Source organism: Lontra canadensis, unplaced genomic scaffold (assembly GCF_010015895.1).
Source record: "Lontra canadensis isolate GAN:19392208 unplaced genomic scaffold, GSC_riverotter_1.0 scaffold53, whole genome shotgun sequence".
Lineage (NCBI taxonomy): Eukaryota > Metazoa > Chordata > Mammalia > Carnivora > Mustelidae > Lontra > Lontra canadensis.
Window position 1 is genome coordinate 622,614 of NW_022631047.1, and position 25,841 is coordinate 648,454.

The 25,841-nt window shown below is 55.4% G+C and overlaps 2 protein-coding genes across 8 annotated transcripts; one reads left to right on the top strand and one right to left on the bottom strand.

Annotated features, from left to right (window-relative positions):
- Positions 1 to 535: 535 nt before the first annotated feature.
- On the top strand, positions 536 to 2,499 carry METTL7B (methyltransferase like 7B). The gene is given in 2 exon segments (XM_032874386.1): positions 536 to 1,048; positions 2,061 to 2,499. Coding segments are annotated over 2 exon segments (735 nt in total). The 5' UTR covers positions 536 to 550; the 3' UTR covers positions 2,298 to 2,499.
- A 294-nt stretch (positions 2,500 to 2,793) lies between these two features.
- ITGA7 (integrin subunit alpha 7) lies at positions 2,794 to 22,579 on the bottom strand. 7 transcript variants are annotated; one of them, XM_032874374.1, is made up of 27 exons: positions 22,194 to 22,579; positions 17,967 to 18,094; positions 17,786 to 17,865; positions 16,392 to 16,647; positions 15,819 to 15,896; positions 15,362 to 15,481; positions 14,973 to 15,014; positions 14,293 to 14,500; positions 14,013 to 14,206; positions 13,561 to 13,649; positions 13,303 to 13,430; positions 13,098 to 13,193; positions 12,885 to 12,946; positions 12,573 to 12,742; positions 11,982 to 12,131; positions 11,201 to 11,316; positions 10,525 to 10,717; positions 10,361 to 10,441; positions 10,176 to 10,255; positions 9,960 to 10,034; positions 9,715 to 9,817; positions 8,997 to 9,173; positions 8,691 to 8,822; positions 5,976 to 6,089; positions 5,669 to 5,767; positions 5,455 to 5,580; positions 2,794 to 3,507 (listed from the first exon to the last, which is right to left on the bottom strand). In XM_032874374.1, exons 1-27 carry the CDS (start codon positions 22,397 to 22,399, stop codon positions 3,277 to 3,279), a joined length of 3,534 nt encoding a protein of 1,177 aa, XP_032730265.1. In that variant the 5' UTR covers positions 22,400 to 22,579; the 3' UTR covers positions 2,794 to 3,276. The 7 variants fall into 7 exon arrangements, with proteins under 7 accessions (XP_032730265.1, XP_032730271.1, XP_032730267.1 ...); XM_032874380.1 differs by lacking the exon at positions 14,973 to 15,014 and having other exon boundaries at positions 15,765 to 15,896; XM_032874376.1 differs by lacking the exon at positions 15,819 to 15,896 and having other exon boundaries at positions 22,194 to 22,578.
- Positions 22,580 to 25,841: the final 3,262 nt, after the last annotated feature.

Genomic DNA, 25,841 nt, shown 5'->3' on the forward strand with positions numbered 1-25,841 from the left:
CTTTTGACCTGCAGTCTCCCTCCTTCTCCTGACCAATCTGGCCTTACTCGGAATCCTCTGTGCTTGGCTTCTATCTGGGGCAAAGGCATGTTACAGTTTACAGAATGCTAGGGGTGTGCCAGGGGAACCCAACCAGACTTCCCAGCTTGCATAACGAGATTCTGGGGACAGAATGAGGCCAGCACAGGCCCATGAGTCAGGCCCATCCCGGGTTGGCCCCCACAAAGCTGCGATCTGAGACCTATCCCTTCTGCCCTTCCCACTTCTCTCTGAAATGATCAGCACACCCCCACCCTCAACACACAGCGCCCCAGAACTCAGGGCACTAATGCCACCTGTCCCTTCACTCCACAAAAAACTATGGGGCTGTAGGACCTGTGCCCTCTGGAGGGATTCCATGCACCCACTGTACCCTGGCAAAGAGAAAGCTGACAAGTAGGACACAGAGAACAAAATCCCAACCCAGGACAGGGAGAGGCTCCCGTCTGTGGCACTGGAGACAGAGAAAAGGCCAGTGTCCCAGCAGAACTTGGCTCCAATCTGGTGAGTCATGGACGCCCTGGTCCGCCTCTTGCAGCTGCTGGTGCTGCCTCTGACGCTGCCCCTGCACCTGCTGGCTCTCCTGGGCTGCTGGCAGCCCGTGTGCAAAATGTGCTTCCCCTACCTGATGGCCGCACTGACGGCCAAGTGAAACCGCAAGATGGAGAGTAAGAAACAGCAGCTCTTCATCCAGATAAAGGGGCTTGCGGGAGCCTCCGGGAAGGTGTCCTTGCTGGAGCTGGGCTGAGGCACTGGGACCAACTTCCAGTTCTACCCAGCGGGCTGCAGGATCACCTGCCTGGACCCAAACCCCCACTTCGAGAAGTTCCTGATCAAGAGCATGGTGGAGAACAGGCACCTCCAGTATGAACAGTTTATGGTGGCTTCGGGAGAGTACGTGAAAGGACTGGCGGACGGCTGCATGGATGTGGTGGTCAGCACCCTGGAGCTGTGCTCCGTGCAGAGTCCGAAGAGGGTCCTGCAGGAAGTCCACAGAGTGCTGAGGCCGGTGAGCAGCGTGGAAAGGGAATGGGCGTGGGGCAGGCAACAGCCGCAGGGCCGCTCTGGGATGGGGACTCTGGTGTGCTAGCATGTGAGACACCCATCCACCGCCACCTGCTGGTCAACAGTGAACATGACCGGGCCTCCAAGGGATAGAATAGGGTGCTGTAGAAGCCCACAGGAGAGCCACCTAAAGCAGCAGCTGCGGGGGCCCGGGGGCAGAGACACCTAACAAAGTGAGATCTGAGGGATTAAGCAGGATGTGGGGAAGTGAGGAAAATAAAAAAGGGTTCTGGATAGAGATATTAGAGTCCATAGAATCCATATGATTTGGGGCTGGGTAAAGAAAGGATTTGAGGACAGTTTCCCGGTTTCTGGCATGAGTGACTGGTGGAGGGAAAGAGGGAGGGTAGAGGGAAGTCTCAGTTGCTGAAATGAGAGAAACCTATTTGGGACTTGTTAGGTCTGAGGTGCCACTGAAACAGGCAGGCAGGAAAGCCATAGAGGCAGTTGGAAGTCAGAGAAAGATGTGGAAGTCACAAGCTGTAAATTCAGAGCACAGGGGTGCATGAGATCACCTAGAGAGGGTTCAGCAAGGAGAGAAGGGCGGAAGGAACCCCAGTATTAGTCATGAGTCAGGTGCAAGTTTTCCCTAGGATGTTGGCCAAAGGATAAGTTTGGATGTATGCGTCTGAGTCTCAGAAGACAGCATCTATCTACAGTGAGATCTCTGCTCCACTCTCTCCAGCTCCCCATCCATCTGCCCTCTGCTAGGCTGTCCCTCAGTCATCCTTTAAAGATGGCTCACCCGTCACCCCCACTGGGCAGCTCTTCACATGTGCTTTTGAGTGGGAGGGGAGGAGCCAGGGCGGAGTCAGGAGGAGTCAGAAGCAGAATAACATGCTTCATAAACCCGGAACCAGCAACCCCCACTTCACCAAGAGCGGGGTGGAGGTGAGGATGGAGGAAGGTTGTGGAATGGAGCAAAGAAGTGACGCTAACTTTCTCTTCTCTCCCAGGGAGGAGTGTTTTTTTTCTGGGAGCATGTGGCTGAGCCACGTGGAAGCTGGGCCTTTCTGTGGCAGCAAGTTTTAGAGCCCACCTGGAAACACATTGGGGATGGCTGCTGCCTCACCAGAGAGACTTGGAAGGACCTCGAGAGTGCCCAGTTCTCTCAACTCCAAATGGAACACCAGCCCCCTCCCTTCAAGTGGTTGCCTGTTGGGCCCCACATCATGGGGAAGGCTGTGAAATAACCCTTCCCGGATTCCTGCCTCCAGCCAGAGCAATCCCACCCACCGGCTAACCTGTCTTCTCCTGAGAGGGATCTAGTCAGAAGCCATTCCCCCCACTAGCCCCTCTCCTTCCTTCCCCCATCTCTGCCTGGCATCTAATTTCAATCCTTCCTTCCAAAGTATAAAAGCTCTATTCCTAACCTGACCACAGGGAGGAAAGCAATATCCTGTCATATCCTTGACAAATTCCTAGACTGGGTCTCCCAATTTTTGCCCACCCACTGCTAAGGTGGTTCCCTGTCCCTCTCCCTTGTTCCCATAGTAAGGGTCCCCTTCCTCTTTGAGACCACAGCCATGTGCCTCCAGGATCTGGTCACAAAAGTCATGTGGTCCTGCTGGCCCCCCCAGCCCTCCCTCCCACTGCCACCTTTGTCCTGAGCTGTGGGGGTGCAGAGAAGCAGTCCTCTCCTGGAGACCCTGGAGGTGGGAGAGCAACACTCAGCAAAGAAGCCAGAAGTTTTGTCCTCAAATATTTTTTAATAAATAGACAAAATCCACTAGGTTGATGCAGCAAACTAAAGTCAGAGGAGAGGCAAAACTAGGGAAGGAAGAGCCCCTGAATCAGCAACACAACCTCCTCCCCAACCCTCTGGGCTTAAGGCACTTTCCGGGGGACAGGTCCTTGGGGTCCTGTTAAACAGGATGAATGGGAGAGGGAGGGATCAGGGTCCCTTCTCCCACGTTTTCATCAGGACATCACTGTCCTTCTCCTTCTACCCCACAACCCCATTCCTGACTTATCACCCTCATCTCACAGTGTTCTAAGGGGAAGTCCTGGGAGATGCTCCTTTTTGGGGGGGGGATGCCTATGCCCCTGAGGAAGCAGATCCTGTCCCATCCTGATGGGACGCCAACAACCCACTCTACCCTCTTCACCCCAAGGAGCCATATCTGGGGAAAGGGTGGAGGGGACCCGTGGGCCAGACTGGGACACAGGGTGTTAGGCGGTGCCTGACACGGGATGCCCATCGGAGCCCAGCTCAGGGTGCCCATCAGCAGCCAGGATGGGGTGCGCATCAGGGCCCTCCCGCCGGGGACTGCCCCAGTTGTTCCTCAGGATGGTGCCTGTCTTCTCCTCCTTGAACTGCTGCCGGTCTTCCCGCGGGATCTTCACCGCGTGGTACTGGGGCACGGTGGCCTCGGGGTACCGCGCCCGCTTGAAGAATCCCATCTGTAAGGACCCCAGGCCGGATGTGAGGAGCCTACAGGGCTGAGGCCCCCGGGGCAGATGCCCAGCACAGCCCAGCACCTTGCCTCCACCGCTGCAGCAGGAAGGAGCTGGGGCAGACAGCGTCCCATGCAGTGCATGGCCCCCACAGGTGCCACAATTCATGCCGGGCCCCCAGGTCCTCGCGCATGGCCAGAGAAAGACCAGGAGGGGCCAAAGATGCAGGACCAAGGACCTCTGCCTTGGGTCCTGGAAGAGGGGGCTGAAGATGGAGCAGCAGGACCACTGACCTCATTCAAGCCTTTTAAGAGACCCAACAGCATGCCCCAGAACATAAACAAGATCTGAGACCAAAAGATGGCTTTCTAGACCCCTGCCTACTGGGAATGAGTCCTCCCAAGCCCCAGACACTCATCCCATGTACCCAAATGGCATTTCCCTTGGGGCAGGGCCCTCTGGTCCGTGAATAGGGTGGCCTCGCCCCTCCCTACCTCATGAAGATGCTGGCCCTTCCATACCAAGGTGGAAATATGCCCCTTGCACACTCACACTCGGAGCCACCTGAGGCTCCTACATGCTCAGACTGCACAGCATGTCCTTGCACATTTGTCTCATGCCCAAAGAGAAGCCATGCACAGCACCTTCCTGCACTCCCACATGCTCACACTGCATAAGCCCAGCCAACCCACTGCGCATGCCTCCGGCTGTGGATACTCACCCTTATAATGACCTCCCACCCCTGTTCCTAGAGCTCACAACACCCTCGTGCAATCTCATTTCTTCACCCTGGTCCCTGAATGCTGGGGGCTCTACCACACGCATACATACACACTCACACGCACACACACATGCACACACACACAATTACCCCACAGTCCCTGGGCCCCCGGCTTCCACAGCCGAGGGCTGCACAGCCAGATGGGCCCGGTGATAGTTGGTGGGAAAAGATGAGCTCTGGCTGCTCCGATGGAAGAAGCCACACTGGGATATCAAGGGCGGAGGGGAGCAAAAAGGTGGAGGATGGGAAGACTCAGGAGAGATGGGGCCCTTATCTACTCTGTCCCCCTTCCAAGAAAGCAGGGAACAGGGATTCTGGAGCCAGTTTCATGAAAGTATGAACCTCCTCGAAGGCTGGCCAGGGTTCCCGAACTTGGGAAGCTCATTCAGGGGCCCAGTCCGCTGATGACTCACAATGGCCGAACTGTACTCATGCTCTGCAACTGGTCCAGGAAGGACTGGGGGCAGTTCTCCAGAGGGCCCCAAAGACATGCATGGTGCCCCACAGCCCAGATGTGGCATGCGGTTCGGGATATGACAATGGGTGATGGAAGTGATTCCTGTACTAACATGTGCATGTGTGTGCTTTTGGGTGGGAGCCCTGGCACAAACGGGATTCTGTCTACACTCTGTGTGTATGAAGACGGTTCCATGTAGAGCCTGGTACATGGAGGGTCTGAGTTCAGTCTTGGAGGCAGTCCCTGGAGAAGGTTCTCTGCGCTGTTGTGTCTTCTTTGTCACAATTTCCTTCCCAGCCTTCCCTGCCATGCTCTGGTTAAATCAGACCCCACTCCCCCGCCTCCATGGCTCTGCCTCCCACGGTCCCACCCACCTCATCTCCCACCTCCAGATCCTATGACCCCACCTTCTGCTAAGCCCCATGATCTCCAGCTTTCTCACCTCTGAACTCCCATGGCTCTCTCCTGCCTTAGTGCCTTCTGCCTGGTCCTTCCTACAGAGCTCGCCACCCCCACTAGACTATCAACTCCCAGAGGATCAGATCTGCATCTGACTTCTCTCTGAATCATCCAAAGCCCAACAGAGTCCCTGGGACATACAAGTGTTTGGTGCAGGTGGGCCAAAGAAATGAGAGAGCGGGTGGGACAGAGAAGCGTAGCATGAAAGGCCCGCAGCCAGCCAAGGGAGCCCAGCATCCCCAGCCCCAAGCCTCACCTTCCACATGAGAAGCACCAACAGCGCCAGCACCAGCAGCCCGGCCAGGACGGCCAGGAGGATGACCCACCAGGGGACTCCTTCTGACACCACAGCCACAGGGTCCAGGTAAACCATCACGGGGATCTGGGGAATGAAGAGTTAAGGGAACAGGGGCTGGAGCAGAGGGAAAGAAGAGCTTCCCCACACCAACATGCCCAGGCCCGCAGCTCACCACTGTGGAGGCATCTCTGAGCAGCAAGTTCTTGATAGAAGACTTCACAGTGATGTTGGCTCGGACGATGACTTCCAGGGACTTCACAGCTGAGTACTCCTATGGGAGCAGAGGAGGACCGCCTTCTCCTCAATGCTCCAGGGCCCCTCACCCCAGCTCCCAAAACTGTAAGTGGAATCATGCCCAACACAGAGGGCATTTCTGCCTGTCTTGGGTTAAGAGGGTGCTGCATTCAGACAAGGAGAAGGCAGAAAGAGAAGTGGGTCTGGGGAAGAAGATGCCAGCCCCACGACCACGGTGCTCTTACCTCCAAGAAGGTGCTATTCCAGAGGCGGCCCCAGACATGCAGCACAGCAGCGCGGTCAAAGCTGTAGAGAGGGCAGCTGAACACCACGCAGCTGGCAGTGCCCCGGGCACAGTCCTAGGGACCAAGACAGGCATGGCTCTGAGCCACTTGGCCCCAGCCCACTGAGCCTCCCCAGGGCCCAGCACCCTGATATAGGTGCTCACATGGACACAGAATCTGCCCAGAAACTTCACACCGTCTGTCCATGAGCTCCCACACCTTGGACCCCCTACTGCCCTTGTTCCTCACTCTTATCTCTCCCATTCTCCTCACCCGACCTCAAACTCACCTCCTCCAGGAAGTCTTCCCAGACTAACCCCATGGTCCAAAAGAAGAGTCTACCCCAAATCTGGTCTGTCTGGCCTTGGAATACATGGGGAGCAGGAAGGAGGTCTCTTATTTGACAGCAGCAACAGAGTAGCTTCCCCAGTTAATGCTTGTGTTACAGAACAACGGTCCCATTTACTGAGCACCTGCTATCTGCAAGGGACTTATCAAAGCTGTCCTGCAAGGTGCATATTATCATCACCCCCCATTTTCCAAATGAGGAAATTAAAGTTCAAAGAGGCCGGGTGCAGGGCACCTGACTGGCTCCATCCATAGAGCATACATAACTCTTGACCTTGGGGTCATGAGTTCAAGCCCCATGTTGGCCCAAGAAATCACTTAAAAAAAAAAGGAGGGGGGTGCCTGGGTGGCTCAGTGGGTTAAGCCTCTGCCTTCAGCTCAGGTCATGATCTCAGGTCCTGGGATCGAGCCCCAAATCCCACATCACATCAGGATCCCTGCTCAGCAGGGAGCCTGCTTCCCCTCCCCTTCTGCCTGCCTCTTTGCCTACTTGTGATCTCTCTCTCTCTGTCAAATAAATAAATAATCTTTAAAAAAAAAAAAAAAAAAAAGAAGAGGAGGGAGGGACACCTGGCTGGCTCAGTGAGTGGAACATGAGACTCTTGATCTTGGGGTTGTGACTTCGAGCCCCACATTGGGTGTGGAGATTACTTGAAAATAAATTCTTTTTTCTTTTTTTTTTTAGATTTTTTATTTATTTATTTGACAGTACAAGAGAGCACAAGGAGGGGGAGCAGTAGAGGGAGAGGGAGAGGAGGCTACCTGCTGAGCAGGGAACCCAATGTGGGGCTCAATCCCAGGACCCTGGGATCATGACCTGAGCCAAAGGCAGACTCTCAACCAATTGAGCCACCCAGGCACCCCTTAAAAATAAATTCTTTTTTTTTAATTTTATTTATTTGACAGAGAGAGATCGTAAGCAGGCAGAAAGGCAGAGAGAGAGGGGGAAGCAGGCTCCCTGCTGAGCAGTTCACGACCTGAGCTGAAGGTAGAGGCTTAACCCACTGAGCCACCTAGGCACCCCAAAAATAAATTCTCTAAAAGAAAAAAAAAAAGAGGCCAAGTGACCTGGCTCAGGTAGAACAGGTATTTGAATCCAGGTCTGTGCATTCCTATGGTAAGCCCAAGCCCACTGAAGGAGGTGGAGGCTGTCCCAGGAGCTGCTGGGGGACCAGGGACATAAGCCCATCTCCTTCCAGATCTGACCTACATCCATTTGGCCCAATCCCACCTGATGATCCAGTCTGCCTAAAAATTGTTACAGGGGCGCCTGGGTGGCTCAGTCACTAGGCATCTGCCTTCGGCTCAGGTCATGATCCCAGGGTCTTGGGTCGAGCCCTACATCAGATTCAGACTCCCTGCCCTGAGGGAAGTCTGCTTTTCTCTCTCCCACTCCCCCTGCTTGTGCTCCCTCTCTCACTGTGTCTCTCTCTGTCAAATAAATAAATAAAATCTTTTCTAAAAATTATGTTATATGCACCACACTTCCTATACAGGAGAAGGGCTTTGAGAGCATTTGAGTTCTTTGAATCGTCTTTCATTTTGCCACCTTCGAGCAGTTCAAGAATCCTTGGTCAGTTTGTCGAAAAGTAATTTTAAGTAAAAGAATCCATTTCCAAGTTCTCCTTAGAAAGGGAGGCCTTTCAGGGGGAAACCAGCCACGTGGAGAAGGCAGGACAATATCCGTAACAGGGAACCAACCATGACGCAAGTTTACGCTACCCCCACGTGCCTTCATGTTGCCTCCCACCATGCTCTCCAAGAGCGGGGGAGCTGAGGGCCCCCACGAGAGACAGGGTGTGACAGTGGAGCTCCCTTCCAGACAGACGACACCAGACCTGGCCCAGCTGTTCACATGCCCCCACCAACAGTCTCTTTGACTCCTTCTATTGCCCGCCCTTCCACACCTGGGTTTCCATCTCCTTGAAACCAAGCCAAATACCCACAATCTGTCCGCTCCACACTCACAGCCAGTGCCATTCTACGAGGGATGAGCACAGAGTGCATGCTCATTGGCTCAACACATCCACTTGAAGAACAAAACTGTGCCAAACAAGGAACTGACTGTGTGGCCAACTGGCCACCGGCCAAGACCCCCCCTCTGGAGTGAATACTCGGTGGTCACAGGGGAACCCATGCTGCAGCAGCTGCTTCACAGTTGTGATATAAACTGTCTTGTCAACTCACTCCAGGTATGTGACCATCACGCCTGTCAATGGGCCAACCTCCTGGACACCCAGCGCCCTAAAACTCCCTGTCCCCCCGCATTCTCATCACCAACACCCCCCGCCTCTCGTTCAGACTGCCCCATGCTTGCCCTGCCCTCACCAGGGTGATGTTTTTCTTCTTCTCAGAGGAGGACACCGGCCACCAGGATGTGCTGGGCTCTGGCGGCTCGGGTGGCTCCTCCTGCTCAGGCTGCTCCAGTTCCCGCCTCCTCCTGTCCCTGCTGTCCACATTCTGGATGCGGGGAATGTGAGCAGTGAGTGTCACTCTGAACACAGCAATCCCGAGACGGCATCTCCTCCCCACTGTCTTCCCCTGGGCCTCCCACAACTCCCACGACATCCTTCCCGAGGTCTAACCCCCCTCCACCCTGCTTCAGTGGTCCTGACCACCCTGCCTAAGCCTCACCAGTTGGAGGATGTTGGGCCTCGGGGAGCAGAGCCCCTTCTGCCCGGGCCCCTGCCTGCCCTCCAGCTCCACCCGCATGGGGTACAGCAGCCACTTCCCGTTGGCTATCTCGTAGGGCCACATGATGTTGAGGAAGGCAGAGCCCAGGGTGTTCAGCGACTGGCCTTGGTTGGAGACCTGTGGGCAGAAGGGAGTGTGAAGGGAGGGCACTCCGTTTCTAAGTGGGTCACAGATCTGCAGAGAAAGAGGGGACAAGAGCTGAGGGGACGGCCCCCCGGAAGCAGAATTTCAACAAAGACTTGGGATCCTAGACCCCACCAGGCATCATTCTCTCCTACCCCAAAACCAGGAAGGCCTGGAGATGTCCCTGAGAGGGTGGGGAGGCCCCAGCCAAACAAGAGCAGAGTTCTAAGGAGAGACATCAGTCCTCCTCCCCCTCGGCCCCATCCCTCAGCCAAAGCCCCTGATATTAAAGCTTCCCAGGACCCTCATGGCCTACCCAGACCAGCAACTGAGATGACCACACAGAGATGACCATGACAAGGTCCCAACACCAACACCTGTCCACAATCAAGGTCCAGGAGCAAGGGGAGGCCTTGAATTCACTGGACTATCATGCCACCGTATAGTAGGAGAACTACAGCCTTGCAACATGTCTCAGCCTCTCTCTGCACCAAGAAGGAAGGGGCCCGACCAGGGGCCTCACCAGAACACTCACCGTGACCTCATACTTGACCTTGCTGCCTATATCCCGCTCGGACTTCATGGCACTCTCGCCCCGCACCACACCAGAGAAGAAGAGCTGCTGGGGAATGGCCACCCTGGCGGGGAAGGGTCAGAACGGGGGCGCTGAGGAGGCCTGGGGCCTGGCTGTTTGGAGGGCCAGGAGGCAGAGCCCAGGCCAGAGCTTGGGAGTAGTAGTGCCCACCCCTCGGGCCAATGTGCCCTTTGGACAGAGCTTACCCAGTGATGGACAGCGGTAGCTCAATGAAGACGAGCGCTCGGACAGAGATGGGATGAAGCTCCTGTTCACTGATCCTGGTAAGTGTGCAGCACACATTGGGCAACAGGGCACAGGTGCCACCCCAAGGGCTCAGGCGAAGACAACAGAGCCCCATCCAGGTGGACACCAACCCAGCTGCCCTTCCCCTCACCACCGCCGGGTGCCCCCAGGCTCACGTGGCCAATAGCAGCTCCACTTCCAGCTCTGTGGTCTCGATAGTGATCCCTGAGGTGCTAAGGATCAGGTAAAAGGTGACCTAGGCCAAGAGTGGAGAGCGATTAGAGTCCGGGAAGGCAAGAGGGTGCAGAAGGGCTCAGGGCTTATAGAGGCACTCAGACAGGGATAAGGCTGACACGCCAACCTGGGCACCTCTCTTCATGGGGTTCCCCAGCTCACATTCGACATGGGAGGCATTCTCATTGGACAGGCAGAGCGGCTTCTCCTGCAGTGGGGAGAGAGGGAGAGGTCAGTCTGGGTTACCGGAGCCCCCGAGGAACCCCACCACACCCTGCCACAGGCCCTCACCGCAGGGTCCAAGGCTCGGACTCCTGAGTAGTGCAGAGAGGCAGGGAGGGTGACCAGGAGCTGGGCTTCATGAGCATCATCCCCATCAGCCTGGGGCTGGGCTGGATCCGAGGGCAGGTTGGTGACCGTCAGCTCCAGGCCAATGACTGGCTGCCCGCTCAGGGCAAACAGGGCTGTTGTCCCATCTGCATCCCTGGAGGTCAGATCCCACTCTCGCTCTAAATCTGAACGCCTTCCTCTGCCTCTCCCTCTCCTGCCTCCTCCCCTCCCACCTCCGCTCCCTGGTCTCTCCTCCCACTGGCTCCCCCGCAGCCACCCTCCCCACCAGTCCAAGCCTCAGACCTTCCCACACTTGAGAGAACCAGACAGGGAGCCAGGAGACCGCTGTTCCGGTCCAAGTTCTTCTACCTACTCTCCTGGGGCAAGGAACTTAACCTCTCTAGGCCCCTGTTCTCCATCCACAGAGGAGCTAATGGTAGGAGTTACCATTATCATTATACATCCTGGAAGGTGTATTCCTTGCCAAGAGAAATTCTGTGGCCCCACTGTTGACCCTCATCTTCTGAATTATCAGCCTCCGCCCTCCCTCGGCCTGGCCCTCCTGAGGGGGCTTCCTTCTCTTCCTTGATCTCTTGCCTTCCCACCCCCGCCCCTGCCACCCTTCACTTCCCCTCACATGGGCAGAGGCTGGAATTCCGTGTCACTGACGCGGGCACAGAAGCGGGCATGGACCAGCTGCAGGTTGCTCTGGCAGATCTTGTCTTCGCCACAACCTTGCTTCAAGAAGTGGATCTAGGGAGAGAGGCGAGGAGAGAGTCATTCCTAGGGGTGAGGCAAGAGGTGAATGTGTCGCCATGGGACACAGTGGGGTGGCATATCACAAGATGAAGCAAGGGGGTTTTGACTCTCAGATCTGCTGCTTACTAGCTGTGTGACACTGAGCTGGTCACTGAACCACCCTGAGCTACGTGGCCCTCAGTGAAGCGAGCAAGGGATGATGCTGAGGTAGAGGCCAGCAGAACAGCCCACAACAAGACCACATCTCCCTAGCCAACATTGCACGCGACTGATTCCGGATTTCGAATGTGAAAAGAAGTGAAGGGCATCACTTCTAGACTGACCAGAAGAGCTTCACACTCCCCCTTTCAACTGACAGGGATGGAGGTGACCTAAGGACCTTGGAGGCCATGTCTGAAGATGGCAGATCCCCGTCAGCCCAGGCCCCTGAATGAATGCATGGAATGGAGGATTAGTGTCCCCCTCGAACGAGGAACACGTGATCACTTGAGCTATTTACCATGTTGTGGTCTACTTGTCACAGCACCTAGAGATGTGAGGAACTGCTAGGGTAGCATGTGAAAGAGTTCTGGAAGCTATGAATGCTTGTCACTCTGAGGGATGATGATCATTACTCCTTCCAGCTCCTTCTCCTGAGCTAAGTCAGAACCCATGCTCACCTCTGCCCGCTGGGTGCTGGGCTGGTGAGCATTGAGGATGGGGGCCACTGGGGGAAGCCCCTGCCCAGGAGCCTGTCGCCGAAGTCGAGGGGTCTGCAGACTGTAGGACAGCGTCACCACAATGGCCCGAAGCTTGTCTTTGACATTCTCCTGGGAACAGGAAAGATGGACATGCATACTAGAACAATCCTCAGTCACTGGCCAGACCTAGGACAGATTCTGAAAGCTGTCAAGAGCTGTCAAGAGCTGTCAGGAGCTGAGAGAGAGAGAGGTAGAGACCAGAGTGAGGGGGAGGGAGAGCAACTGGGGTGGAAAAGGGAGGAGACCAGGATCCAGGGCTTTGAGGACCAGGTGTGACAAAGGAAACTGCCGTCTCCATCTCCAGGTAGGACAGAACTTATACTCTGGACACAGAAGGCAGAAGACACAGAAGGCAGCAGGTGAGGAGGAGGTCAGCCCAGAAGGGAAGATTCCCAAAAGTTGAGATCAAAGAATGAAGTGTGAACATGTTAGGGAGGAAGCTAAAAGGAATCAAAGAGAAGAAGTCATGCAATGACAATGACTCACAGAGGCCAAGGGGTCAGGGCCCACCTGTAGCTGGAACGTGGTGTCTCCACAGACTCGGTCATGCTGGTGCTTCAGCCACACAGTGCCTGAGGCCTGGTGCTTGGGGTCATCTGGGCCACGGCTCAGGAAGGTCACACGGGGGACCTGGCCCCGGAGCCTCCGGTCTGTGTCTCCATCTAACATATAATCCAGGGCTGTGGCGTGTGGAGAGGAGAGAGGAACCAGTGAGCTGGGGAACTGCTCTCATCTGACCCCATCTCTGAGACTCGCTTCTCTCCACCTCAGAGTGACCCACCCTGAAACCCAAGTGGGAAGTAGCAGTGGGACCTCACTCACCCACAATAGGGCTGTAGCTGCTGGGGCTGGCAATGTAGCTGAAACAGACCCTCAAGTCCACACTGTGGGGGCAAGGGGAACTCCTGAGCCAGGCAAGGCTGACCGGCCAGCGCCTCCTTGCCACCCCAGCTGCAGCCCCACACTGGGCAAGGAAAGGGAGAGTGGGAGAAGTGGGCCCTGAAAGCTCCCTGCCTCCCTCGGGCCCCGCCTCACCAGACCGAGTGGCCAGCAGCACAGTTAGGCTGCTCGAGGTCGATGGCTCGGGGAGCAATGAAGACCTCGTGGGACACATGAAGGACAGGTCTGGCCCTGGGGAACAGGGAGTTGAGCACAAGGAACATGAGACTTTGAGGCAGAGAAAGAGAGGCGCGGGCCTCAGGGAGGGAGAGGCTGAGGCAGAGGAGACAGACGACCTCACCTAAAGAGCACAGCCATGTCAGCCAGGGAGCCAACCAGTAGGTCTGGGTAATGGTTCCCATCCACATCCAGGCCCCCCGAAAGGGAGTAGCCGAAGCTCTTGACACCCACAGCCTCACCCTCCAGCACCTGTGGGACCAGACCATCAGCTCCCTCACAGCGGCACCCCCAGCTCCACCCCTGCCCTCTGCTGTTGTGCTCCCCCTAACTCCCCCCACACCCACTCTCCCCCACACCTCATCCCAACGAACCCCCTCACCTGGGAAGGTTTGACAACAACCCCCAGGCTGCTCCCGTGGTAGATAAAGACTTTCCCATCCCCATCAAAGGGAGCCCCCACGGCGATATCTGTGGGTATGGGAAAAAGGTAGTCAGACTTGGGGCGGGGGGTGGGGGTTGGTCATCCAGACCCTAACTTTCCCTCAGTCACTCAGTTCTATATAATATGTTTGTTATTTTACTGAGAGGTTACTAAGTCCTGGGCACCTTGCACACATCATTTTTAAGCCTCTTAGCTACTCTCTGCAGACATTACCAGCTCAGAAAGTTCACTTGACCCAAGTCACACAGCTGGTAAAGCTCAAGATGACACCAGCCCAGGTTGCTTCTGTCCCGGAGCCCTCAGAAGGCCTCTCCCTGGACCTCTGAGGCCCTTCCCCATCCCTGCCTCTGCCCCTCCCTCCCCCAAGGCTTTCCAGTTCCCAATCACACCTGCAAAGCCATCTTGGTTGATGTCCCCCAAGACAGCCAGGCTGATCCCGAACATGGAGTCAGGAGAGCCACAGAGCCGGAGAGGGGAGACCCCAGCCCAGTGACCCCCCTGGTTCAGGTACACATACACGGCACCCCCCAGCTCTTCTTGGCGTTCAAAGAAGTAGGGGGCGCCCACTACCAAGTCTGCCCAGCTAGGGAGAGAAGGAGAGACGGAGACAGTCAGTGTGGCTCCCTCCCCAGCCTCTCCCAGGCTCCACTCCCCTGTGGCCACTCTCACCCATCATTGTTGAGATCAGCCACAGCCAGCGAGTAGCCGAAGCCAGAGGTCAGGCGTTCCCCAGACAGCATAACTTCGGGCACCAGGCGGCTGGCACTGTCTTTGCGCAGAATGATCACAGCACCCTTGTGGTTGGCACGGGGGGCCCCTGCTACAAAGCTCAGCTCCTCTGCACGCATCAGACCCTTCCCCGAGTCAACGGAGAAACCTGAGTGGGGTGACTTAGCAGTGAGCCCTCCCCGAAAGACTCAGGAGCCAAGGTGTGTCTGGGCTCCCCCCACTCCACCCCATCCTCACAGGTCTGGAGCAAAAAGGTAAGGGTGCCCTCCAAGTTATCACCAGCACAGCTAGACTGCTCTGCCTCCCCCTCCAGGGGCCTGGCTGTCCTCCCACACCCAGAAACTGGAGTTTGGCACAAGAAGTGCAGTGAGATCAGCCTCGGGGACTGGGGAACAAAGAGAAAGGCAATGGCTAGGAAGTCCGGCCGGCTGGGCAAGAGCAGAGCAGGGCACCACACCTAAGATCCCCCAGGGAGCTGCTCTCCCCTCTGCACACCCAGGAGGCCCCAGCCCCATCGGATGCACCTTCTTTGCTCCCTCCTCCCACCATGCTCACAGGAAGAAGAAGACTTCACATGGATAAACGGGAGAGAAGGGGGAGTGGGAAAGAACTTGATTCACCCAAACATCTCCCAGGCCTGGTTTCCTCCCCTTTGCAGAGGGTTGCAGATGAGACAATGAAAGAGACTTACCAGCAAGGATAGACCTTTCTCTGGCATGTGCCCACCATCCATCTCTCAGAGAAAGTCCCACTAGAGCTCTACTCTCCTTTTCCAGTACAGTCTCAGCCCACTTGGTTCTTTCTCCATGGAGACCCCCGTTCACAGCTCCCCTAGGCCATCCCCCCTTGGGGCATCTTCTCAGACCTGGTCACTGGGCCTAGCGCTTCTTTGAAATTTGGGCCCAATATGTCTTTCCCTGGGTGTGTGTTGGTGAGGGCACGACAGGAGAGGAAGGGAGACCAGGCCAAGCCCACAGGGCCCAGGGGGACGTGGTGGGAGCTTACAAACCTAAGTAGCTATTCAGGGCCAAGTCTCCGGCTGGTCCTGGGAGCCGGTCAGCAGGGTCCAAAGTTTTATACACCAGCTGGTCAGGGTCTGAGCTATCAATGTTGGTCACAAAGAGCAACCCTGCGGGGGGCAGGTGGGGGGGGACACACCAGGGAAGGAGGAAGGGCCACAGAATGGGGAGACAGAGCCAGACATAATGGCAAGAAGGCAGTAGAAGAGGAAGAGGGAGAGAAAGAATATGAGAGAGACAAAGAGACCAGGGAGATGAGAATCAGAGACAGAAAGACAGAGAGAAAAAGGGTGAGAGACAGAGACAGAGACAGAAGGATGGGAGTGTGGAGAGGGAGGACAAGAAAGAGGAGCAGAGGGTTAGAGCAGCCCTGGGCCAGGGAGGGGTCCCTACCAAAGTAGCTGTTGGCAGGGACTGGGATGAGGCGGGGGTCCTGCTCCTTCTCACCCCCCGCCTCGTAGGGCCCGTCGTCCAGGTGCGCCAGGTCCGCTGAGCCCTGTGCACAGAGCTCCACCCTGGCAGTGCCTGCAAGGACAGACCTGTTAGTGCCCGGGGCGGGGGAGCAAGGAGCCCCTCTCGGGCCAGACGCCGGCTCCACAGGCACACGGGGAAGCCCCTCCTCTCCTCTGAAGCCCCCTCGCTGCCCCTGGCCCAGCCCAAGCTTCTGGTCCCACAGATTCGCCACCCCACTCACCGAATGTCAGCTCAGCCAGCGGTGGCGTGCGGAGACGGGAATGGGAGTGACGCGGTGGGGCTGAGGTGTTGGAGCAAGCAGGCCCAGCCGTGCGTGTGGGGGCTCATGCTGGCTTGGTGGGGAACACTCGGCCATTGGAAGGAGAGGAGACACCCCCGTGTGTGTGTGTGTGCCCTGGCGTGAGGGGGCTGGCAGACGTGGCGGTGCCCCAGGGCGCCGTGGTAGGGAATGTGTGGGCATGCTTGGCCACGTGCTGCCCCCCAATCCCGCCTCTGAGGTCAGAGGACATTTTGGTTCCCTTGTCCCCTCCCTGAGGAGTGACTCACCCTTCCAGTTATAGGTTCCCGGGGCCCCAAAGAGGAGGTAGTGGCTGTCGGGGGAGAAGGCAGCAGCTGTGCCCTGCTGGCAGAACCCAAACTGCTCGTGGCCCTGGGGGCGCCCCTCACAGAACTTCCATTCCCCACCATCCAGCTCATCGCGGATGGCCAGGTCTTGGCTTAGCACAAAGCAACGACCAATCACATCCCGGGTCTCCAGGATCTGGTCCACCCGCTGCCGAGCCTCGTATCGGTGCGCGCAGGTCTGTGGGAGGAGGCGACTCAGGGTCATGCCCCCCACACCCTGCCCCATGTGGGCCGTAACCGGCCAGAGCCACACAGCGCACATGAGACGTTTGGCAAGCGCATGGACGCATACACATCACTTGTGGACCACCCCCCACCCCGCCCAGCATTAGGCAATGTACACATACTTGTCCCATCTGCACTCACTGCCTTGCGCTGTGGGAAGACGCCTTGTTCCACATTCTGCCTGGACCCCCAGGCACCAAGCCAGCACAGGGCACTCGTGCCTCCGAGATCACGCCCTATGGGCCTATCCCCAACATGCCAAGCTGTTCCTGGCTCTGGACCTTTGTCAGTGCCACCACTTTGCCTGGGAAGAACTTCCTCCCCTCTCCACCCTTAAAGCATTGCTTATCCCTGAAAGGCTGGCTGAACTCTGCCCTCCACCCCTGCTCCCCCCGCAGGAGGCTTTTCTCACTACTCCTCCTTTGGACTTTAACATACTGGAGACTGTACCGCCCACTTAACATTAACCATATTCTGGGGCGCCTGGGTGGCTCAGTCAGTTAAGCATCTGCCTTCGGCTGGGGTCATGATCCCAGGGTTCTGGGATGGAGCCCACATCAGAGTCCCTGCTCAGTAGGGGAGTCTGCGTCTCCCTCTCCCCCTGCCCCATACATTCTCTCTCTCTATCTCACTCTGTCAAATAAATAAAAATTTTAAAAATCTAAAAAAACATTCACCGTATTCTGCTCCCACAGTGACTCGGATTATTAATTGTATTTTCATGTATTAGTGATGATACAGAAAGAAACAGACACAGAAAAACAGAGAACGAGTTTCCAGAACTCTGCAGTAGGCTTTGTGACCCGAGGACCGGGCTTTTCCTCCATCTTTATGTTTCCTCTCTCAGTAACTAGTACAATGCCTGATGCTTAAAAGGTTCTCAGTAAGAGTTTGACAAATGTATATAGAAGGATGCTTAGATGGTTTTAACTTTGTAAGGACAGGCATTATGTCTTATACCTTTGGTCCTGGGAATCAGGCCATCATACCACATGCCAGCCTGTATTCTATAAGCACACCTGTGCACACGCACACACCATCACGCGCACACCCCCCCACCCCTGCATATAGTCACAAAGAGCGGTACTCACCACAATCTTGCCCCCAGGTCCCTGGCTCCGAACACTGACTCCCAACCACTGGTTCTCCTTGCTCTCCTTCTGCACATCAGCTGGAGGCAGGACAGCGGGAATGAGGAGAGGGAAGAGGAGGCCAAGTCCTCTCCTGCCCTCCCCGGGCCATGCTCCTTCCCCAGCCCCACGGGGTCCACACCTCCTCGGTCAATGTCCACTCTGTAGCAGTCAGTCTCTTCCAGGCTCAGGGGGCAAGCGAAGAGGGCTCCGGTGCGATTCGCCTGCTGCCCAGGCAGAGCCAGCGCCTGTGGAGCGCCCACCAGTAGCCTGCACAATGGGGCGGGGGCAGAGTTAGCAGCCAGAGCGCTGTGCCTCCCCATTGCAGCCCAGACCTGACCCCTCTGAACCAAGCCAATGTTAAGAACTAAGGAGGAAGGCCGGAAGTCAGTTTCCACAAGTCCTGGCAAAGAGCAAATTAATACACTTGGCGACACAATCATCACATTACATATGCACATACTATCTGGATGAGGACCCATGTGCACTGTAGATACACACATGCACACCAAACCAAGTGGCCTGGCCAGCGCAGCTAGTTTGAAACAACCGCCTGTTCCCAGCACCTGTTCCTGATCAGGCCTTCCCTATCCACTTCCTGGCCCCAACCTCAGGCTCTGCCCTCCTCCCCAAACCCAGTCCAGTTGGAGCCCTCCCAGAAATACCAGGAATGATGAGAGCAAAAGTAACAGGAGCCCTGACTGGCACCACGAAGTGACCCAGGGACCAGTTTCAGAGGCCAAGCAAAGGGGTCAATATGGGTCTGTCCCCCAACCCTTCATCAGGGACCCATCAGAGACCCCATCCCCCCTGCAACATTGCCAGCCTGGGATTCTCTCTGTCACTCTAGCTGGCATAGAGGTAGGGGCAAGTTTCTCATCTGTCCCCAATCCTATCCCCATTTTCTGCTCATACTTCCCCACATCCATGATTTTCCCCTTTCCTCCCACCCTCCCTGCCCCCACCCTGTCCCCTCTCCTACCTCCCCCCAGACGCTTTCCCAGCTACAACTTTCTTGGCAGGACAATTTTCCACGATCACAGCCAAGGCTTCTTCCCCAAGGGAGGACTATGCTGGGAATGGAGGCTGCCTGGGTCTCCTGGGGCTGAACCGCAGGCCAGGAGTGAAGGAAGGGTAAGGTGAGGTGACTGGCACCCAGCTGACTACAAGGATCTCTCTTCACAGAAGGACAGACTCAAAAGTGGAAGCAGGCAGACCTGGAGGCCTCTGTCCCACACTCTTTTCCTCCATCTCCCTTTCTGGGGGACAAGGCCTGAAGTTGTGTCCAGCAATACTGCACACAGGCATCTACGTGGCACTGTGCCAGTTCTGAGGGGGAGGGAAGGGCACAGAGCCACTCTCCCTTCCCACAGCTCTGGTCTCTTAGCAGCTGTCATCCCGCATCAGAGCCAGTCCAGAGAAAGGAGGGGGCGGGGAGCAGGAAGGAAGAGGGCATGCGTTCAGCATTCATTAACAGCTATGTACTGAGAACCTATCATCTGCCAGGCCTCGTGTCAGGCACAGGAGAGACCCGGAAGTAATAGTATCCAGCACCTACTATGGGTCAGGCCCTAGGCTAGATGCCAGGGATATGAGGAACTAACGTTGGTCACCCTCCACCCAATGCTCAGACATTAGGCTAGGCAACTTACATGCATTCTCTCACTGAAGCTTCACGGCAATCCTATGTGAGGATTCTTCTCCTGTCTTTCGGTTGAGGAAACCCACTGAGATGCATTAAGTAGGAAGCTGGAATTCAAATCCACACCTGCCTAATTCCAAAACCCATGCGTTTTCCACCATACCTAATGACGGGCCATCTCCAGAACACTGTGACAGGCCACTCCAGGAAAAGAACAGGAGGAAGGGGAGGGGAGGGTGCCCCACACAGAAAAGGAAATCAGGTGGTATGGCCAACCTTCAGACAAGTCCGGAGTATCCCCCCTACCTCCAAACTCAGAGATGGCCATCTCTTGGAGGACTGGGGCTCTCTTAGTCACCCAGCACCTCCGCTGGTCAGCACATAGCTAAGCACCAGGAGAAGCTAGTATCAGCATTCAGGGTTCACATCTCCCGTAGAGGTCTAGAGTAGGGAGGGTGCTGAAGGAAAGGGGTCCCTATGGAGGGAAGAAGCTGGTGTGCATACATACGGCTAACATCACTCTCAGTAGAGAACAGACCAGCCCACTCTTCCTGGAACAAGAGTTCCCACACACAGCTTCTCTAGTCTCTCCATTTCTGCCCCAGCCACACACTTTTCTGACCATCCCCAGCCACCGGGCCTCTGGACAGAACAGGAGCCACAGCTGCAGCCACTGCCTACAAAAGCACCATCATGTGTGCAGCTGGGGGCAGCGGGATTCCCAGGGGGCCTGGCTAAGTGGAAGCAAAGGAGTAGCCCACTACCACTGCACCTCCCGATTCTGCACACTCTCCAGGGCTCTGACCCAAGGCCTGCCCTTCATGATTCTCAATCTGGGTGGCCCTCTGGGGAGGGTGCTTGGCCTGAAGGCTGACTCAACCAGGGTGATCTAGCCAAGCCTTTGGATCCAGGTTTGCAGTAAGGCACTGAAGCTATTCTCTAGCTCAGCGGAGCACAATAGGAGAACCACGGTGCTAACATTTTCACAGCACTTCCTCTGGGCCTTGCGCTATTCTAAGGGTTTTGTATATACTAAGAATTAAATCCTACAACTCTATCTGATAGTACTATCATATATACTATCAAAACTCCATTTCACAACTGAAAGATATAAAGGAGGCTAAAGCTACAGAGCAAAGGTTAGACTTCAAGGTCTCATCCAGGGGTAAGACTGAAAGTCATCAAAATGGGTGAAGCCTTTCTTTCAATCGGTGGATGCTGGTGAAGGCAACTGGCAACTCAAAAGGTAGAGACCCAACGAGCAAGGAACCTGGTCTCTCACGTGCCACGAGGCAGCAGAGCACCCCTTTGCTAGAGCAAAAGCAGGGTTAGGCAGTCAGGCTCCTCGGGGAAAGCCCCCAGCTTGACTCTGGGACACCGAACCAGGGGCCACCTTCAGAGAGGAGGGGGAAATAACAAGAGACCAAGCTATTAAAAATAACCTAGAATTTGCCTAGAAATAGCTCAGAGAGTTCAGCATGTCCTAAAAAGGCCTCCAGTCCTGGAACTCTGGCAGATGGGGGAAGAAGGGAGGGAGGGAGACAGAAATGAGGTAGGAAGCAGATGGAAAGCTGAGGAAGAGATGAAGTCAGTTGCTTTCTATCTCTCCCAAAGTTTGGGGGACCACTGACCATACTCCCTGATAACAGGGATAATGGAAAAAGGAAGATTAGAGCTACCCCTCCTCCTCAAGCAAGCAAGGGAAGAGAAATGATCTCCTGTCCTCTGCCTCCAAGCCAATAGTATGGGGGAGAAGACAGTCCCAGTGGACAGCATTGATCCCATTAATGGACACTTAATGTGGCTTAGGCACCAGCCTAGGAGAGAAAAGCCCCCTGGCAGGAGAGGGTGGGAAGCTTTCTTCCCCTTGTCTCTCTTTCTAAAATCATACATGTAGCAGAGCCAAGAGCACAAGAAACATGACAGACACAGGCCCCACACATTATGTATCCATCTCCCATGAGTCCTGAACTGATTAGAAAATAACTAGAATTGTCCTCTGCCCCTCACTCCTCCCTGCCTTCCCCCACTGTTGAGATTCCTAGACCTGGAGGAGGAAGGGGAACAACCCGGCCAGCATCCCTCCTGGGTCTCTCTCTGGCTGCTGCTGCTGCTGCTATTGCTGCTGCTTCTGCTGCGACTTAGGGGGGCTCTGTTTCCTGCCACTCTATCATCAAACCATCTAGTACAGGCTGCCATACCCTCCCCTCCCAAGTCCTCTTCCAACCTTTCTTGAGCCGCAAAATAAAATGGCAGGGCTCTCCTGGCCTCCAGTGTCCTACTGTCTTCTTTCCACCCCATGGCAATGCTCTGACTGGAATTTATTTCTGGAGTCTACCTTCCATCCTCCCATGGTGTCTTCAACCTCTCTGTCCTTTCCCTCTCCTCCTGCCCTAAGGAGACATAAGATGTCCAGTCCCCCTTCCTGAGGGACTCTAGCCCTCTGAAGGAGGGGAGTCACAGACCCTGGGACTGAAGCAAGGATGCAAGCTGGGGGAAACCTGTCAAGACAAGAACCTCACTCTCCAACTCAACCACAAAGCAAGACCCGGGTCTCAGGCCCTAAGGGTATGTCTCTGGACCCCCGAGAGATAAGGCAAGGTTAAAGTATGAGATACCTGTGGATAGCCTGAGTGGTCGTGGGGTTGGAAGACTGAGAGATGGAGTTGGGGTGGGGGGAAATCTGTGGCTTGGCCACGGGGACTCTGGGCGAGTGCGGTGACTTACCAGCTCTGGGGTCGGGGCTGCAGTTGCCGGTGCAGAGCCACAGAGAAGCCGAAGAGGCTACCCGGCTCTCCCTCCTTGCGCAGGGCGCCCATCACGTCCAGATTGAAGGCCACAGCCCCCGGGGCGAGCAGTCCGGCCATCAGGGAGCCAAGAAGGTAACAAATCCCGGGGCGGCCCCGAGGATCGCGGCCCGGAGTCCCGGCCATGCGGCGAACCCTGGGCGCGCTCCCCACGAGCGCAAGAAAACTCGCTCGCGCCCGGAGCCGCAGGTCCCCCACGGCCGGTCTTTGGTCTCGGGTCTCGCAGGTGTTTCAGGGGTCTCGCAATCTTTCTCCTCGCCGCCCCTCTCCCTCCGCTCCTCCGCCTCGCTGCTCCACCTCCCCACTGCCCGGCTGCCCCAGCACCGGCTAGGATGACAGCAGCAGCCACCTCCCGAGCTAGAGCTCGGGCTCCCGCCTCCGCTCCCGGGGGCACCGCCCCGGCCCCGCCCTCTGCCCCGCCCCTCGCTCGCGCGGCAGGTGGAGGCTTCGCAGCGTGGTAAAGGGAGATCCAGGCTGGCGACTCCGGGTGGGAACCCGCCTTGCACGCCAGGATCTCCACCCCGGCTTCGGCCCTGCCCCTGCCTGCGCTCTCCTGTCCTCCCCCCAACCCCGACTCCTGCCCAAGCCCCTGAGTGGTGGGGGCGGTGCATGGGAATGGGGAGGGAGAGAGAAGTACAGAAAGAAAGGGATCTAAAAAGAAAAAGGAGGGTAAGAAATGATAAGTGCTTGAGGCTAAAGGACAGTCTGGGAAGAGAGATGTACACAGGGAGATGAAAGGGCAGGGTCCTGTGTGGTTCTTTGGTGCTCCCTTCTCTCCGTGATCGCGTAGAGCGCCTAACATGCTGTTCGAATCAAACCACATCCCGCCCCATCCCATCCCACCCCTCAGAGCCCGGCAGTGACAAGGGCTATGCTAGCCACATCGTCTGCAGTCAGGATAGAGGCAAGAGGAGAGAGAGAAATTCCCCAGGTCTGGGGAAAAGAGCAAAGGAGGCAGGTAGAAAGAAAACAGAGAAAAGAGATGGAGAAAGAAGAGTAAGAGTTTGATCAATAAAGAATGGTTTGGAGGATAGGGCGGGTAGGGAGTGCGGGGGGCGGGGGGCGGGGCGGATGGTCCTGACTGCCTGTAGAGCAGTCTATAGAGCATGCTACTCTTGCTCTTGGGGATGGTGAGTTCCAGCTCCATCTTGGGCACAGAGCTTACCAAAAAAAAAAGGGGGGGGGGTTGGAATGAAGGGGAGAAAAGAAAATTACTGAGGGTGATATAAAGGAAGAGGAAACTAATTAAGCTGGGGAAAAGGGAGTTGAGGTCAAAGAAGGGCAAGGGCAAGGATCAAAAAGATTGTACCCAAGAGGCAGAGAGATGAAAAGGAGGTCTTTGGCTCTCAGACCTCTTCCCTGAAATGTCGGTTTCCCACCCTTTGACGGGAAAGAATTGGAGAAGGCAGCTTCCCTGGGCTGGTCCAGGCAGGATCTGGATGGGGCTTTGCGAGGATCTCCACAGGGACCCGCAAGCCTGTATCTCTTCCTCTCCCTTCCCCCCAGGCTGGGACAGAAGCAAAGGGAGGGGGGACATTTTCCAACCCTCTGCTATTTATAACTCTGATCCAGAAATGGGGCTAGGAGGAGAGATAGGAAATAATTTGGCACAACTGGAACCTCGCTTGCTCCCACCTCCTCTATTCACTGGCTCCTCTACTCACTGGGTGATGGTCTTGTGTATATCCACCTGTCCATCTTTCCCTTCCCTCTCTCACTATCTGGTTTTGTCTCATCCCAAACTCTATTTTTGTCCCTTTTCTTGTCTCTATCACTTGGAACCCTTCTCCAAAGATTTCTCAATGTCTCTAATGTTGTCTCTATCATATCCTTAGGATTTTCTTTTCTCATCGGGTGCCTGGCTGGCTCAGTTGGTAGACCACGCAACTCTTAATTTCAGGGTCATAAGTTTGAGCCCCATGCTGGGGGGAAAGATTACTTAAATATGAACTATTTCAAAAAATATTTTCTCGGGGCGCCTGGGTGGCTCAGTGGGTTAAGCCTCTGCCTTTGGCTTAGGTCATGATCTCAGGGTCCTGGGATCAAGCCCCGCGTCGGCCTCTCTGCTCAGTGAGGAGCCTGCTTCCCCATCTCTCTCTGCCTGCCTTTCTGCCTACTTGTGATCTCTCTATCAAATAAATAAATAAAATCTTTAAAAAGAAAAAGAAAAAATATTTTCTCTTCACCTCCCTTTATTAAAAGCCCCAATGTCCCCTACCTAATTTCTCTTCCCATGCTCCCTTTGTCTCTCTTACTTCTTTTTCCAAGATTATACTTTTATTTTATTTTTTTTAAAGATTTTATTTATTCATTTGACAGACATAGATCACAACTAGGCAGAGAGGCAGGCAGATAGAGAGGAAGGGAAACAGGCTCCCCGCTGAGCAGAGAGCCCAACTCGGGGCTCGATCCCAGGACCCTGAGATCATGACCTGAGCCGAAAGCAGAGGCTTTAACCCACTGAGCCACCCAGGCACCCCAAGATTATACTTTTAAAAACAAACAGAAGGGTAGCCTCTCACTCTGTTGGTCCTGGGACAATCATTTTCCTGGGTAAGTTACTATACATTTGAATATCTGGGTCTCCGTTTTTGCAACAGTACACTGTAGACATCCCCTCCAGGGGACTAGCACAGCTCCAACTAGGGACTATTGAGGAAACACAAGTGCTGCCAACAAGCAGGAACCAGGAGCCTACTTTATTATCCCCCACATCAGCCCTCTTTGTCCCTTTTCTATCGCAGAGCCCCAACACAGTAGAGCTGATATAAGAATGCAGAATAGTACAATCAATATGGAACCCAGGACTCCTGACTCTGAGTTGAGATCTCCTACCAAGGTCAAATGCCTTCAGAGGCCCAGGTGCCTTCCTCTCTGCTGCACCTGTGATGTCTGCCTCCCTTCATCTTCACCCTGCTGGCTCCACTCCTGCTAAATCCAGGGCTGAAATCAGATGCCAAGAATCTGCTTCTGACCTCCTCTGCCCAAATATTTGAGAAGTCATCTCACCCGCCACAGGAGGAAGGAGCAGGAAAAGAGAGAGAGAGAGGCTGCTCAAAATTAGCCTGGCTATAAATAGTGGGGCAAGGGAGGGTGAGAAGGGGGGAATGTAAGAGTCCTAGACCAGCCTAGTAAATTTGGACATGTCGGTTTTCCCTAAAGGAGAAGTGAGACCAGATTGTTGGAATGGGACACAATGTTGTAGGTGAAGGGGGGTGGGGCGCAGAATGAAGCTAGAGGGATCTGGAGAATGAAGCTCCGTGTTTGAATAAACAAACCTGCTGAGAACTTCTTGTGTTTGAGTCAAGAGTTGGAAATTCACAAAATTAAAACTATAGAGATGACGAACAGATTAGTGATTGCCAGGGGACAGGGATGGGAGGAGGTAAGTATAAATAGATAGCACATTACACCTGAAACTAACAACACTGCGTGTTCATTATACTTCAAAAAGAGATAAATAGGGTCACCCGTGTGGTTCAGTCAGTTAAGCATCTGCCTTCGGCTCAGGTCATGATCCTGGGATCCTGGGATTCAGCCCCAAGGCTGAGCTCCCTGCTCAGTGGGA

Excerpts from the sequence above, each read along its gene's own strand:
- ITGA7 (XM_032874380.1), bottom strand. The coding sequence starts at position 22,399 with ATGGCCGGGACTCCGGGCCGCGATCCTCGGGGCCGCCCCGGGATTTGT. Across the intron at positions 10,442-10,524 it reads TCCGAGCCTTGGACCCTGCG|GAGAAGCCGCTCTGCCTGTC; the intron begins GTGAGGGCCTGT and ends TCCCCACTGCAG. Across the intron at positions 5,768-5,975 it reads GGAATAGCACCTTCTTGGAG|GAGTACTCAGCTGTGAAGTC; the intron begins GTAAGAGCACCG and ends CTGCTCCCATAG.